Raw genomic sequence first — 14,823 nt, forward strand, 5'->3', positions numbered from 1 at the left:
GTTTAGGACTTCTTTTTGGTATGGTCTTAAACTTTTGAACCAGTTAGTATTTAGGCTAATTTCACAGTGTTCACATTTTCCCTATTAAATGCTAAAAATGTTTTTTATTTTTATTTTCCCTTTTCTGATTTTCATCTTTCGAAGCTCTACTCAAATAAGTGATTGAGTCTAACAACACAAGTTACATATTTTTCCTTTATGTTCATTGGCCTTATGATTTTGGCCAGAAGTGTATATAGGCACATTAAATTGCTGGATCCAACCAAGATGCCATTCCAGAAAATTAGTATTTGTCCTGACTAATTACTGAGAATTTTGCAGTGGCACCCTTTTCAGTCTGGAGAAACTTAACAGATTTCAAATTCAGTCCATGATATTTTTGAATATCAGTTTTTGACCAAACACCTTCAATAATAGTTCAGTTATGAAAGTCAATCTAAATTATAGCAAAGAACAAAGTTTTTGGCAATGTTACAAATTAAAACAGTGGGTTTACTCTCTTGAAAATATTCATAATCAGCAGAAATGTTGATTACTTCATAAATTTTAATTCTGACAATGAAACTTTTTTTTTAGTTTGTGTAGACTAAAACACAAGAAACATCAAAAGGGTACTTTTTCACCTTTCCACATATACTTGGTCTGATGAATTTCATGTTCGGCTTTTGACAATGCTCAAACATTACTGAATACACAAAACCCTTCAAAAAACTTGTACTGTCTCAATGGTTCAAATGAAATTTACTTTCTAGCCATATTTTCTAGCTTCTAAGTTAATAGATCTTATTTGTCTGTCTTTTTCATAATTTTTATTTTTGGTTGAATGATCTGAATTTTTTATAAAATAAAACAAACAAAAATAAACAAGAACATTAGTAAAACTATCTTGTTAACTTACACAAAGAAATAAAATACACATTTAAACACTTATATTTCACATGTATTTTAATTTGAATTGTGCTGTGCAGCAATGTTTAGTAAAGGCACCAAAATTTTGCAGTAACTAATAAGATAAAAAGAGTGATTGATATGCCTAGTTTAGAAAGTTAACTTTTTGATAACACTTGAAAATACAATTAAAAATTTCTATGCTGACTTCTAAGGTATTCCTAATTTCACTTCAAGCATATTAACAACAGTAAAAAAGAACAATGCAAAACCTCTGAACAGTTTGAACCACTAGTAAACAAGTTCATAAGAAAGACGAGTTTAGCAATGATTCCTTTATGAAATGAAATCACAACCCTTCTTTCCTATTAAATATTCAAGGAAAATACAATTTTATGTAATAAAATACCTTTTACAGCACCAGTAGCTCAAACATTATAAATATTAATCTCATCCACGCATCTTTCACAACCAAATACTTTCTTTCTTTTAATCTATACACTTTAAAGTTTAAGTTAATATACGTTTATTGGTTAAGTCTTCATTATTCCACATGGTGGTACTATATAAATTATTTTAAACAAAATTACTGGAACCATGACTTAAAGTAATCTTTGAGTAATCTAGAAAACTCCTTTATAAGAATATTTTTGATCTAAAATGAGTAAGTTTTATAAACTTTTAACAAAATGAGTATGTGCAAACTTTCAATATAAATACAAAATTTTCATTGAAATTGTGAGAAGAAATATGAATTTTTACCATTCACATTAAAAAAAAATTTCATAATCTCATTTTACACACCAAATACGATTTAAACAATGCAAAACAGATATTAATTTTCAAAACTATATTTTATACTCTGTACATAATCACTTCAGTAGAAGCAACTTTATCATATATCCTGTCATCTATCAATTAGTACCTGAAAAACATTATTGCACCATATAGTATTTAATGACATAAGAGGCTATTTTTCAAAATTAATTATTATAATAATAATATTCTTAAGCACACAAAAATGAACACCACATTGTGTATAGCCTGCTGAAAATATTGCTTTACACTAACAAATAAGAATGGCTAAGAAATTAAAAATAATATATTCATGTTATGGTATTTCACCTTAAAAAGGAAGCAATCTAGGCTTGGTAAAAAGGTTGAACATTGACTAGTAATGTTAGTTAATCTCTGATCTGATATGAGATACTTGATTTTCTAACTGTGACAATTTATCTAACAAGAGCAAAAAACGTTTTTATTACTGATAACACATCACAATATTAAATATATAAAAATATAGTAAGAGATAATAATTGACAGTATTTTTTATTGATATCCCTTATCAGAATAAATTCTTTTGACAATTCTAGTTACATTAAATGGTGGCTAAATACACAGCTGTGGAATGACAAATAAAATAACCATACAGATAATTTTTGTTATGTGGATTTCCCCACAGATCTATCTCCACAAGAAACACCATTTCCTGTATTTTGCTCCGACTATTCATTTTGTATCAATGCAGGTACTAAACCAATCAAAATAATCACTTTCTCTCTTTTGTACTTTTTATTTTAATATTGCTAGTTTTAATCTCAAATACATTTGAAATGCATGTAGCAATGTATAAAACTCAAGTACCCTACCTACGTAGTAGTAAAAAACTGCATTTGTACCTTTGTAAACAAACTTTCAAATAATCACTTTTAACATTGGTGCAGAAATATAAAAACAAATCAATTTGTACTTTAGAAATGTTAATTTTCAAGTGCTGTGGTATACAGTACTTTGTATTAAACTGTCATTTACAGTCTTTGTTTTGGGACAGATGCTTCAGGCAGAAACTCGTGTCTATACAAAAGTAAAAATCATACGTTTCAGAGCTTTAAAGATGTGTTAATAAGATATGAATTAATAGCAAATGAATATATTACCTTTTAGTCTTACAAATCATTCTTTTGACTCTGAAAATGGTAGACAACTTCAAGAACAACTTGAATGTGGTTACTGCTTTTGAATTACCTCATGTTACAATTATATATAAGCTTTAACTAATTTAAAAGAGGGTGTAGGGTTATAACTACCTTCTTAAAGTCAAGGCAGCACATTTTTCTTGACATTATATGAGGAGTTCAAATACCTATACCACAGCTTGAGGTAAGGGTAATTTTTGCATACATTGCACTTTGATAAAATATTGTACCCTCTTGAAGAAAATCTTTATTACAAGTATGTTAGAATTAAAACTGGATTTTGATGTTATAGCTAAACAGACAAAATTTCACTTGTAGCTTACACTTTTCACTCTATTGTAACAGTGACTCTGTGCCACGCTGTTGCTAAAACTCCTCGTATGTTCCAGAGTGGTTCGAATGTTTCTGGTTGAACATTGTAAGATGAATCAACAGCCTTGCAAATAAGCTCAACTTGTGTCCCAGGTCTGGCATTCTCAGGAAGTGGAATATCAGCCTATAAAATTGGAACAAATACTTGAAAAACAAACACACACGCATACATACATACATACATTAAAAAAAAAAAGGAATTTGACCCTCATAGATATAATGTAAAACAGACCCAACTGTAAATAAAAAAATCAGGACTGGCACAAGGAGGATCACCCTGATGAAGTTGGACCTTCATCAAAATGTTATCTTGGTTAATAAACACATTCTGCTAAAACTGAACAGAAGTCACAGCATGCTGCAATAGCACGTTTTAAATACAGAATAAAAATATATATCAATTTAAGTTTTCATCATGCATAGCTATTTTATAAATTTTTCTAGATACACACACAAACACATATGCAAAATAAAATACAACCTTACTGAAGTTTACTTGTGACCAACAACAAAAATGTGAGATTAAACATTCTGCATACACACAAAGTATAGACAACAGGTGTGAACATTGTAATAAGTACTGGCAGCTAATTCAAAGTCTAAAATATAATAACTGAAAAGTTAATGGTAAAAATTTTGAATGATATAAAAATTCATCTAACATAAAATTGTGCTTAGATATTAAAATTATGTTAATAACAGTATACATATAAAACTGAACATTTTTTCAATAAATTTCACATATCTAACTTAAGCTGAAATTGAGAGACCTAAAAAAGTAACAATAGAATTTTTATATACATATTACTAAAATAATGAGATACTTTGTTTTACACTAGTGTGTACCTCCCACAAGGTCCAGGCCCATGATTGGTAAATAGAAGAGTCATCTTGATTCAGGTTAGCACTGATCCATGTTTCACCTTGATCAACAGATACATCAACACGGATGATCTTCCTACCTCCTCCACTCCAAGCATACCCTTTAGTCTTAATAGCCCCATTAACAGTTGAAACAGTAGCACCATCTAATGGAATACAGATAGCTGACTGAACAGGCAGCTCTTGAATGGAGTAAGCTTTATCAAAATCAGCTGTATCCCAGTCACAACTTGATGAGAAACCTAATAACAATAAATTTGTTATATTAAAATTTGGATCTAAACAACTATGCCCGATAACAGACCTATGAAAAGTGATAAGTTTTATTGTTATTCTTTTTTTATATATATATATATATATATAAATGTGATTTGCTCTCTTGTGATCTTACAAGCAACACAGTTAACCGGAACATTAACCTCCGAGTTTGTCAATCCAAAAATAAAATAACAATTAAAACTTCCCAAAAGAGAATGACAAAATCAAATACCAAAACTGAAGAAATACAACTTAATTAGAACATTACCTCAAGCAATATGAAAATTGCATTTTTGGAATAAATGAAAGTGCAAACGTTTATTTAACATTTTATTGTGTTTCAAAACTTTCTTTATCATGACCACATTTAACATCAACATAAGCAAAATAATTATTGTTTTAACATTCTATATTAAACATTTTCAACATGAACTTCATTCTCACAATAAATACCCAAATAAATTTAAATAATTAATGCAGCATGTCACTAAAATATCAGAAAATTGCAACTATAATTCACAAGAATAAATCAATAACTGACTGATATTTAGCTCAACAGAATTGATCTTCGATTCAACAATTACTACTGAAATGAACTTCATAAAAGCATAAATGAAACTGCTGATATCAGTATTAGCTATTGTCTAAAATATTATTATATAAACACAAATACAATATTATTACCTTTAAAATTTTAGTTATATATTCTGTTGACAGACAACAAGTCCATTTAGTAATTTAAGTATCATCGTAATCACATAAATTCACAAGTTTTCAGTAGATGAAATACAATATTAGGAGAAGCACATCTTACTAGTATTACTATAATACATAGAAAACAGGCTAGAAATAATACAACTTTCAGAATATCAGATGCTCCACAAAGAAAGTTTAAATTTTCCATCATCTATAAATAATTAGATCTGTTACAATAACTTCCATGAAAAATCAATATTTACAATGTGAAAGGGTCTAACATTTTATGTTTCACGTGTATTTTCATTACACACACCATAAGCTTACTACTTGCCTCACATTCTACATTTAACTACACCGCACAACCTGATCTCAGCTCAGTGTTAAAAAGGTCTCTAATTACTGTGCTATTGCTCTTTAATTTTCACAAATGATTTATGTAATGTATATGATTCAATTAAACTAAGATCACACAAAGGGAAACATCTCTAAAAAACATATTTTCAAGTTGAAAATATAGATCTGTCTTGTTGAAAATATTAATCAGAAGCATTTCTAGGTAATTATATTAAATTTTGTTAAAATAAATCTTCAACTGAAATTATGCACTAAAACCTTTTGAGAACATTACAGGGAAAGAAAACACCCCTAGTTCAAGAAACGACTACAACATACTGAAAGCAGTGCAATTAAATTCAAGATTAAAAAAAATCTGCATGAAGATTCCCATAATGTATTTACAACAATAACTATAAATTAAATATTCTGTTTAATTAAATCCTCTTCTAAGTAAATATTTTAGTTACTCAGATTAAAATATTGCTAAATTTTTTAAATAAAAACAAGGTAATTGCAGTTTATCTGATTTTTAACAATACTTAAGCCTAATGATTGATCTAATATTTTGCTAGCTTTTGGCATTTAAGCCATAAACATTTAAAAGATTGCTAAGTCATTTCTGAACTGTCATGATCATGTGCACATAACATTGCATGAAACTGAAAATATTTTGGCTCCAAACATGTCTTATAACATAGAAAGAAATCCCAAAGCATACTGTGCTGATGAACACATTCTCTCTTACTGCAAATTACAGACTACAGGAATTTAAAGTTTGGTATACCCTAGTGATGAGTGCACCTAATTGTGAATAAGATCATGGCTTAAGACCCAATCTCAAAAAACTGAACTGTGGGTTCATAATAAGCATGATAATCAAACCATTCTATTCAGAGAAAATATTCCACAGAGTTGGTGGTGACTAGCAGCCTTCCCTTATTTATAAATTAAAAGTTAGAAAAAGCTTCAATGGTCAAAGAACAATACTTCAGTTTTTCTATATTGTACAATGCAGTAAACAGCACAAAAGGGAAACCCAGAAATTAAAAACAACTGAGACTAATACTCATCAATGGTCAAAATAATGTAATTTACTTTAATGTATTTAGTTTAGGGTTAATGCTAACAATATTGTTTCCAGAAAGTTACTGTGAATTGTGAAAGTGAGAGATAAAGTTGTTTTTCATTTCAAGAGAAATTGGTGAAGAAAGCAAAATCTCACTAAATGTTGAATTCTACAACTTACCTTTGTAATCTCTCCTTTGCCAATGGCTGTGACTTTCGTCATCAGCCAACACCACTCTTCCAACCCATTTAACATTTCTTGCACCAACTACTCCAGGCACAATTGCTCGCACAGGATATCCATGATCTCTGGGTATTTCGTTTCCATTCATTTCATATGCCAACAATATGTCAGCATTTGGATTAAGTGCCTAAAGTGAATAAAAATATTTTCATATTCTTTTCCCATATACTCATATCCACAGAATGTCTTTTTTTTAATATCAACTCAACTTTGTTTTAATTAAGAAGTATACTAATTTTTATTAAAATCTTTTAAAGTCCTTATAACAGATTAATATTTACATCCATTGACTATTTCATCACAAGGTTATATATATGCATGGTGCAGTACAGGTGGGAAGAAACTACAGAAATAGAATGGAATATGTGGAAAACAAAGATTGCATTTTTATTGATCCAACACTGTTAAGAATAGGTGCAAGCTGTTGATTGAATAGAGAAACTCCAAAACAAATAAATGTATGCAACAAAGAATGCGAGTATCAGCAAAAAAAATCATACATGTTATTTGTAAACTATTGCTAGTGGTTCAAGACAGTTTTCATTAGCAGTAACATTCAACATTGAGTCTCAGCTTGGTGTTTGAAAGACATTGAAACATGAATAAAGCGAAATACTTTTTCAGCAGGAACAGATGCTCCATATGACTGGTGGGCTGGATCAGTGTCTAAACCTTCAAACTCTACATGTTTGATGTCTTTATGATTAAGATCAGCACCAGCATACTTCAAAACATCTAACAAGCGTGCTCCACTCCACTCTGCAGTGCTGATGGCAGCTGAGCCCCAATCCAGTCCCTTCACTTTTTTAATCTACAATCACAGAGATAGAGAGGCATCAAGAACAAGATGAACAAAAAATGTTTGCAATATTACGACATGCATACATAAACTAGGCATTACATTTATATCTCGTGATCTTGAAGTATTATCATACTAATTTCTCTGTGTACAAAGAAATATATAAAAACTTTACACAGCATACAGGAATTTATGGAACAATGTGCTGTGCACTAGTACTTTTACCTAGTTGTTTGTAGGTTTCGTGTACACTAATACTTCTAGTAACAAGGAAATAATTTGTAGACACCAGTAAACAATGTTTTAGTAAATGTTCTCAACTGAGTCTAAACAGAACCACACTATGATAATAGTGCAAGCAGAGAACACAGACCAGTAGGAAGTGTAAGTTTGCATATCTGAAGGCAAGAACATTAGGTTTTTCTAAAGAGGGGCACATATTTTATATCTCATACAGGGTAACCTGGGTCTAAACAAGCATTCTTAGTTTCAAAAAAACCTTTAAGCAAAATTGCCAAAAAGATCATGGAAAACAGCAACCAGCTTGAAGACACATTCAACATTTTATATGATTAAGGAATCATGCACTGATCATTGTGTTTCTTGAAAACACATTAAATGATATACTGATGATACAAAATCTTGCTATGAAATAAGTTTTGTACAGGCAAACTTACAACTTCTGCTACTCAGCTGGATAACAGTTTCTGTATTCTAAGAAAAAAATTGGTGACTGTCAAATTTCAATCATGTGGGGATTCTACTGGCATGTGTTAAGTTTGCTACTCACCTTGTTAATTTCAGAACGTCTATTACCAGCACACTGAATGGTAGTTGTGATGGTATGTTTAAGAAATTTAGTTTTCAATTCCTCCAAGGTAAGTACTACTTCCTTTTTGATGCCAATCCCTGAAATCTCTAATTCGTATTCCTCAGGAATGATTTCTGGTACAGGAAGATGGTTTCTTATGAAAAAAAGTTCACTGAAAGAAGCAGGTAAATCAAAATATTGCACTTTTTCAACAAATTCTTCAAAATACAAGTCAAACAGTTCTATATATATATATTTTGGCTAAATATATCAGTAAATAACCAACTGAGTAGTTAGTTATTCACAAAGTTAGATTCCATCAGGTCATAAATCAAGTTAGAACTTAATTCATTGTTTTTTCAATATAATTCATCAGCCAATAATGTCTTACTGGATAGTCCATCAAAATTCTTGGAAACAGTTAAACCTTATCATACGATTTTATTGGTTCAAAGAGAGGAAACCTAGATAAGATAACAAAAAGACTGGAAAATTTTAAATCTAGCTTATTATGATAACAAGTGTTCAAAAGTATGAATTAGTTATTGCTAAACAATTTTATCCATGGTAGGAGTAGAATGCAAAATATTTTTTTCTTTCCAGTATAAGTGTATAAATATATCATTTCTATCTTCTTGTAATGTTATAGTACTTATTCTGTATATGTGCAGGTTTTACATAATATACAAATAAGAAATCCATTAAGAAAATATCAGTTGTCTCTGTTGTTCTCTAGGATATAATACCAGCTTGCTCACCCTAGGGTGGATATTGCTGTTAAACTGCATATTGTGCAAGAATGTTGACTTTTACTAGAATGCAAATGACCAGTCATGTGACTAGCATTAGTTGCTGCAGGTAAATGTGACATTTTTTGAAACCTTACAAAATACTGATTTATTCAGTCTGAACAACCTGGTAAAGCACCAGGTGTAGGAATTAGAAGTCCCCAGAACTTAATTTTTTATAAACAAGTCAAATAAAATTCAGTATTGTCTTTTAGCTACAGTTTCAACAAGACAAACAAGTGATGTATACAAATAATAATGTATACAAAGTACTACCATTGATACTTATAGTAAATATAAAGTAATGACAAGAAAGTGTTTTGTTAAATGGCTAAGCAAATATTTATGAAAAAACACATTAAGGACATGTTAATAAAAAGTTACAAAATAATAGGTTTATGACACAATTAGAAATGTTATTTTCATATTCATACATTTACAAATATCTTTTAAACAAGGTTTTTTTTTCTCGTAGTTAGAGGGGGCTCCTTCAACCTTCCCCTTAATTCTACCCTGCAAGGAGTAGAGAGTCCAGTAAATGTGGCAGATACAGCCATAATTTGTTTCACACTTCACTGAGTGTTTAGTTTTGTTATTCTATTCAACATTATGATTCAATTATTAAGAGACACACTAAGAGTTAATAATTGATATCTTTAATGGATCACTTATTAAAGCTGTCTCTTCTAATTGTTCAGTCTAACTTAAAATGGAGATTAACAAAAAAACAAAACATATTTTGGTACTGTGACCATAATGTATCACATTCTTCTCTGATACCAAATATAGGAAGGAAAGAGATAATACTTATATGGATGTTCAGGACAAGTAAAAATGAAGAACTGTCAGATCTAGACAAAAAGACTTGCAGATTGTTAGTTGAAAGTCTTAGTTTTAACTGAATTCTGATAGCGATTATTCACTTGATGTCTTAAAATAGATGGTAGCACCTTAGTAGACTAACTACCAAACAATAGTTTATAAAAGTAATATAAAGAGTTATAAAATGATCCAAGCAATAGCTGAAGGAAATCTGTTTGAAACTATTAGTGAATCTGATAATGTGTATGGGAGATAAATTTATATAGCAATATACATGTCTAAATAAACAGATGTGAATGGTACCACATGCATGAAGGAACATTAACATTTTCCTAAACTAAAAATGTATTTCCAATAATATTTATTTCTGCTGACACTAACTATTTCTCAATCTCCAGTGTTTCTACTCTTTGCCCATCAACGTAATTGGAATGCTTGATCTAGTCTTTTATATCCTACTTGAATGCCTTAGGCAAAACCCTAATTTACAAATTTCTCCACAAACTTCAGTGCACCCTCTATCTAGGTTCTGTTTTTAAGCACCTCTCTCCAATAATGTAATCACTTTTAGAAACAAACTGGCTTTTAGTGGGGAAGTAGGGTAGAAAAATTTCAGTGAAGGTAAGTATTATTGGAAATATACCTTCAGTTAAGAGAAATGTTAACTTCCAAAATATATTTACCATCCATTGATACTACAACTACAGGGTGTTCGGAAAGTCACTGTGCACTTATATATTTATTAACAGACATGTTTCAACAGAGAATACAGGAGGCAAATATGAATGACAATTATAAACAATGTTAAAAGTGACCCCTGTTGGCATCAATACAGGCCTGAACCCTTTTTATTTTGTTTCTAAACACTGCTATCAGTTGCTGGCTTGAAATAGATTGAATAAAATATGATTACAAAACTGCACAGTGACTTTCCAAACACCCTGTAGAATCCCACACTGAGGATTTGGAGGGGGTGGGGTCCAGGCATGATCCATACAGAACAAGAATGTTCCATGACAATAAACGAATGATAGAAGAGTGTGGAAACTGAACTACATCCATAACAAGTATGCTCTTAACCTGGAAGTTAGTTCCTATATCACAGGTGTGGTAGAACATGAATTATTAACAGCATATTGTCCAGTCAGACAGTCAAGGTTAAACAGCTTGGCCTTTGGGGGTTAGGATACCACTATCCCACATACGTGGCTAGGGCTACCATGTTTTTATTTATTTACACACATGCACTGATTGGATCCCAACCTGTAGCCATAGAGTGAAGCACCATCTAAGTGGACAAACTTTCTCCACCATCTGAAGAAGTTCAAAAACCATCACCACAGAAATGATGGGATTGTGTATGCTGTACTCAACCAAATGAACAGAGCTCATCTGTTCTGGAATTATGAACATTCATCCTTGCTCTCCAACCAAGTAGACAAAGAGTATTATGCCTGTCCCTGAAATTATGGATATGGTGTGGAATCTGTGTTCAATCAAGGACCTAGGATGAAACCTCATGTTTAGAATTATGAGGAGATAGTGGACTTCCATCCATGAACAACATACTAAATTGACGTTGAACAAAATGAAGGCTCATGCACTTCCCAACCACACAGCTTCACATAAAATCTGAACTAGAATTATAAGTAGGCTCCTGTGAAGACTGATGCCACTCCTCCAGAAATCCAGCAGAAACATCCAAGGACCCAAGTACAAGAGCTCCAAACTACTAGTTTTTCAAGAGTGGAGGAACACACTTGAACACTCTGGATGAAAAGCCTTACTGACTGAAAAAAAATATTCCCAAGCTCCATTAGTAGGGTAAAAGGCACTGGGGAGTTTCATGCAACAGTGCTCTGGAAACTGTATAATAGGTGAATCAAGTTCCCTATATTTTTGTAAGCAAACTGTTAATAATTTATTCAACCCGAAGATCAGTAGGGTTTGGAAGGATCTCCTTTAAATTCACTCATGACTCTACATGAGTGGCAGTCCATAATAAGGTAATACCACCCAGTACATGCCTAGATGGTCTTTTGGAACATTCCATTTTGACAAAGCCTGTTGCAACCTGTAGTAATTAGAGTGAAAGTGACTGCTAGTGGAGAATTGTGAATAGGGCAACACTCACCACATTGTTGGATACAGTAAAGTATAAAGGGACCTTGGAAATAAAATAATATATATATGATTGAGGAAAATACTTACCTCTAGTTAAAGTTTAATAAATGTGTTCAAAATAGCTACAGGGGGTAGTCAAAAACCCTCAGAAGAGGAAACTGCCAGATCATCTAAGTAATGAGATAGGAAAGTATTAGTACTAGTCCAAATACCAACCTGCACAATGTCTTCCAGAGGGCTATTCAACAACCCACAAAATATTCCTCTCCTGTAATGATAATCCTTTATAGGCCATGTGAATCAATTTGTGAAGCCATTTTGTGAGGGTAATGGTACACAAGTCACAGAAATAGGACTCCAATGAATGAAATTGTTTTCTGGTACCTTGAAATGAGTTAGTATGATCCACTTAACACTTGAAGGCCCTGACAGAACATTTCAAATGAACAGGATTGGAGTGGTCATAAAGGAGAGATATGGCTGGCAAATGGATTGGTGAGAAGGATCTTTCCTCTTCCCTGGCTGCTAGAGTCCTGGGAAGAAAGGATCCATCAGGATAAAGCAGGACAAATGTGGAATGATAAAGAGCTCTATGCACGTGGACTGCAAACAACTCTGACTGATAAAGTTCACAGGCCAACACCAGCAACAAATACAATTTGATAGAAAGGTGGAACAAAAAACATGAAGCTAAGGGCTCAAAGGAGGATGAAACAATGCATGTAAGATAACTGTAAAATTCCAATTCAGTAATTGAAAAGGTCATTTGGGCTGAAGAATATGAAAGGATTTTAGTACACATAATAGAAGTAGGGATTCAAAATCTTCAGGAATTTAGAAAACCTAAAAATATTGGACATGGATGCTTTACATAAAGCCCTTATAGATGAAATAAGACCTTTCTCAAAAATCAAAGTTAGAAAATAGGATATGACAGTTTTGGATGAAGTGGGTTTAAATTCCTTTCAATGCACCACTGATGATAAGTATTTCATTTCTGTTGCTAAACAATCATGGTTGACCTACAGAGATTTAGTCAAGTACAGAGAAACTTTAGTTAAACGCTGATGTCCAGCAAAGGACTACATAACTTTCAAGCATGAAGATTGAGTTTCCAAACATCTGAGTGGAAAATGTTTGATTGATGGCATTTCACCAGAAACTTCCAATATAGAAGAGGTGGGCATTCCCGCAAATATTGAAGTGGAAGATATGCTTGAGCTGACCAATAAGATGCAACTGCGAGAACGTGGCAGGGAGTAGAATAAACCATAGTTAGAACTCAGGGCATTAAGCTGAATTGGGGGAAAGGCATACAAATATAAACCTGTCCAGCTCAGACTTAATGAATCTACTGCCAACACTTGAGGATGAGGTGCTCAAGATCAAACAAACTGCAGTTAAGAATTCCAATGACTTGCTTTTTATGGCTTCTGAAAGGAGAATTTCCAAGTGTTATTTTTTTAACTGATGGGATGGATCCAGTTGTCCATACAATGTTGCATAAACATGTCCAAGGAATGTAGCTGATGAGAAAAATTCTCAAACAATTCTGTAGAAGACAACACGCTGATGCAAGACCAAAAGAAAGAGTCCAGAAATGTAGCACAAAACCTTTGTGCACAAATCTGAGAAACATCCAGGAAGTTTCTATTACGAGAATATGAAGATAAGCATTGGTAATATCAAACATAGTCATCCAAAACCCTGGTACAAAGTGCCATAAAAGGATAAGAAAATATTTTATTGTGAAGCAAAGAGGATCTAAAATTGGTTGAGTTGAGACAAATTGATGAGTTGCCACCAATCTTCTGTCTTCTTGGGTACCAAAAATAAATGGAAATAACATCTTGGAAGAATGAGAACGACTCTCTCTACTGCTTTGGATCTATTAGAGGTGAAAAGGCAACAGGTTGAATAGATAATGGTGGAAGTGATTTTAAGTGAACAAACAACCCCAAAGCTAGAACATGTAGTACTCATGGATCCCTGGTGAAAAAACTTCAGATGTTCAGGAAGTGTTGTAATCATGCTCTCACTGCTCCCCTCTGCCCCTAGGATAGTTGACATTGTCATTGGTCTTCCCTGGCTAAAGATCTTAGAGACTATGAACAGACCCTATTATGGAAACCCATAGACCCTTGAAGGGAAGGAGGTTAGGAAACACTACAAGCTAATACTCCCAAATTATAGCCAGAAAGACAAGAAGCCAATGACAATAAAGAATACAAATGGGTAGTATCAATTCTGGGTTCTAACATCTAATTCCAGCAAATAACATGAGATGAAGGAAAGGAACTTCCCATAACTTCCTGAGGGCAAAAGACAGTAAAAGAATCCTTTCTAACACAGCATTTCTACCCTATAAACCCCAACAACAAACTAACCAAAAAAACAAAGAATGAATGAAAGAAGACAATCTGATTGTGGTAGATGTCAGCAAAAACCCCAACTTATCCTGCTGAGAGGAACACTGATGAGCTTCAGACAAAAGCTGGATTGAAGATAAATACCTCATGACAGTTGTGACAGTGAGATCAACCTGAAAAAGCTGACATCTGGTTAAAGTGATCACAGGTTCCCCACAAGGTCAATAGGAGATCATCAACTGAACATCTACATGTGCCTTCTCCTGCCAGTAATAAGCCAAAATACGCTGATCTGATAAAAATAGGGGACAAGGTAAAACTATTCCATTGCTTTAACTCAGTGGAACAATTTCCCAGCATGAAGAGCAATAATATCAGGAGGAGGGAAAA

At 32.4% G+C, this 14,823-nt stretch overlaps 1 protein-coding gene across 4 annotated transcripts in view; it reads right to left on the reverse strand.

The window, feature by feature from the left end:
* Positions 1 to 796: 796 nt before the first annotated feature.
* Positions 797 to 14,823, reverse strand: part of shop (sulfite oxidase) — a 37,427-nt gene continuing 23,400 nt past the window's right edge. For all 4 annotated transcript variants that reach the window (XM_076501187.1, XM_076501185.1, XM_076501186.1 and 1 more), the window contains 5 exons: positions 8,310 to 8,502; positions 7,337 to 7,531; positions 6,658 to 6,847; positions 4,083 to 4,360; positions 797 to 3,360 (listed from right to left, as the gene is read on the reverse strand). In XM_076501187.1, the coding sequence (XP_076357302.1) occupies positions 3,193 to 3,360; positions 4,083 to 4,360; positions 6,658 to 6,847; positions 7,337 to 7,531; positions 8,310 to 8,502 (1,024 nt within the window). In that variant the 3' untranslated portion in view covers positions 797 to 3,192. The remainder of the gene's footprint in view (positions 3,361 to 4,082; positions 4,361 to 6,657; positions 6,848 to 7,336; positions 7,532 to 8,309; positions 8,503 to 14,823) is intronic.

Source organism: Tachypleus tridentatus, chromosome 5, assembly GCF_004210375.1.
Source record: "Tachypleus tridentatus isolate NWPU-2018 chromosome 5, ASM421037v1, whole genome shotgun sequence".
NCBI lineage: Eukaryota > Metazoa > Arthropoda > Merostomata > Xiphosura > Limulidae > Tachypleus > Tachypleus tridentatus.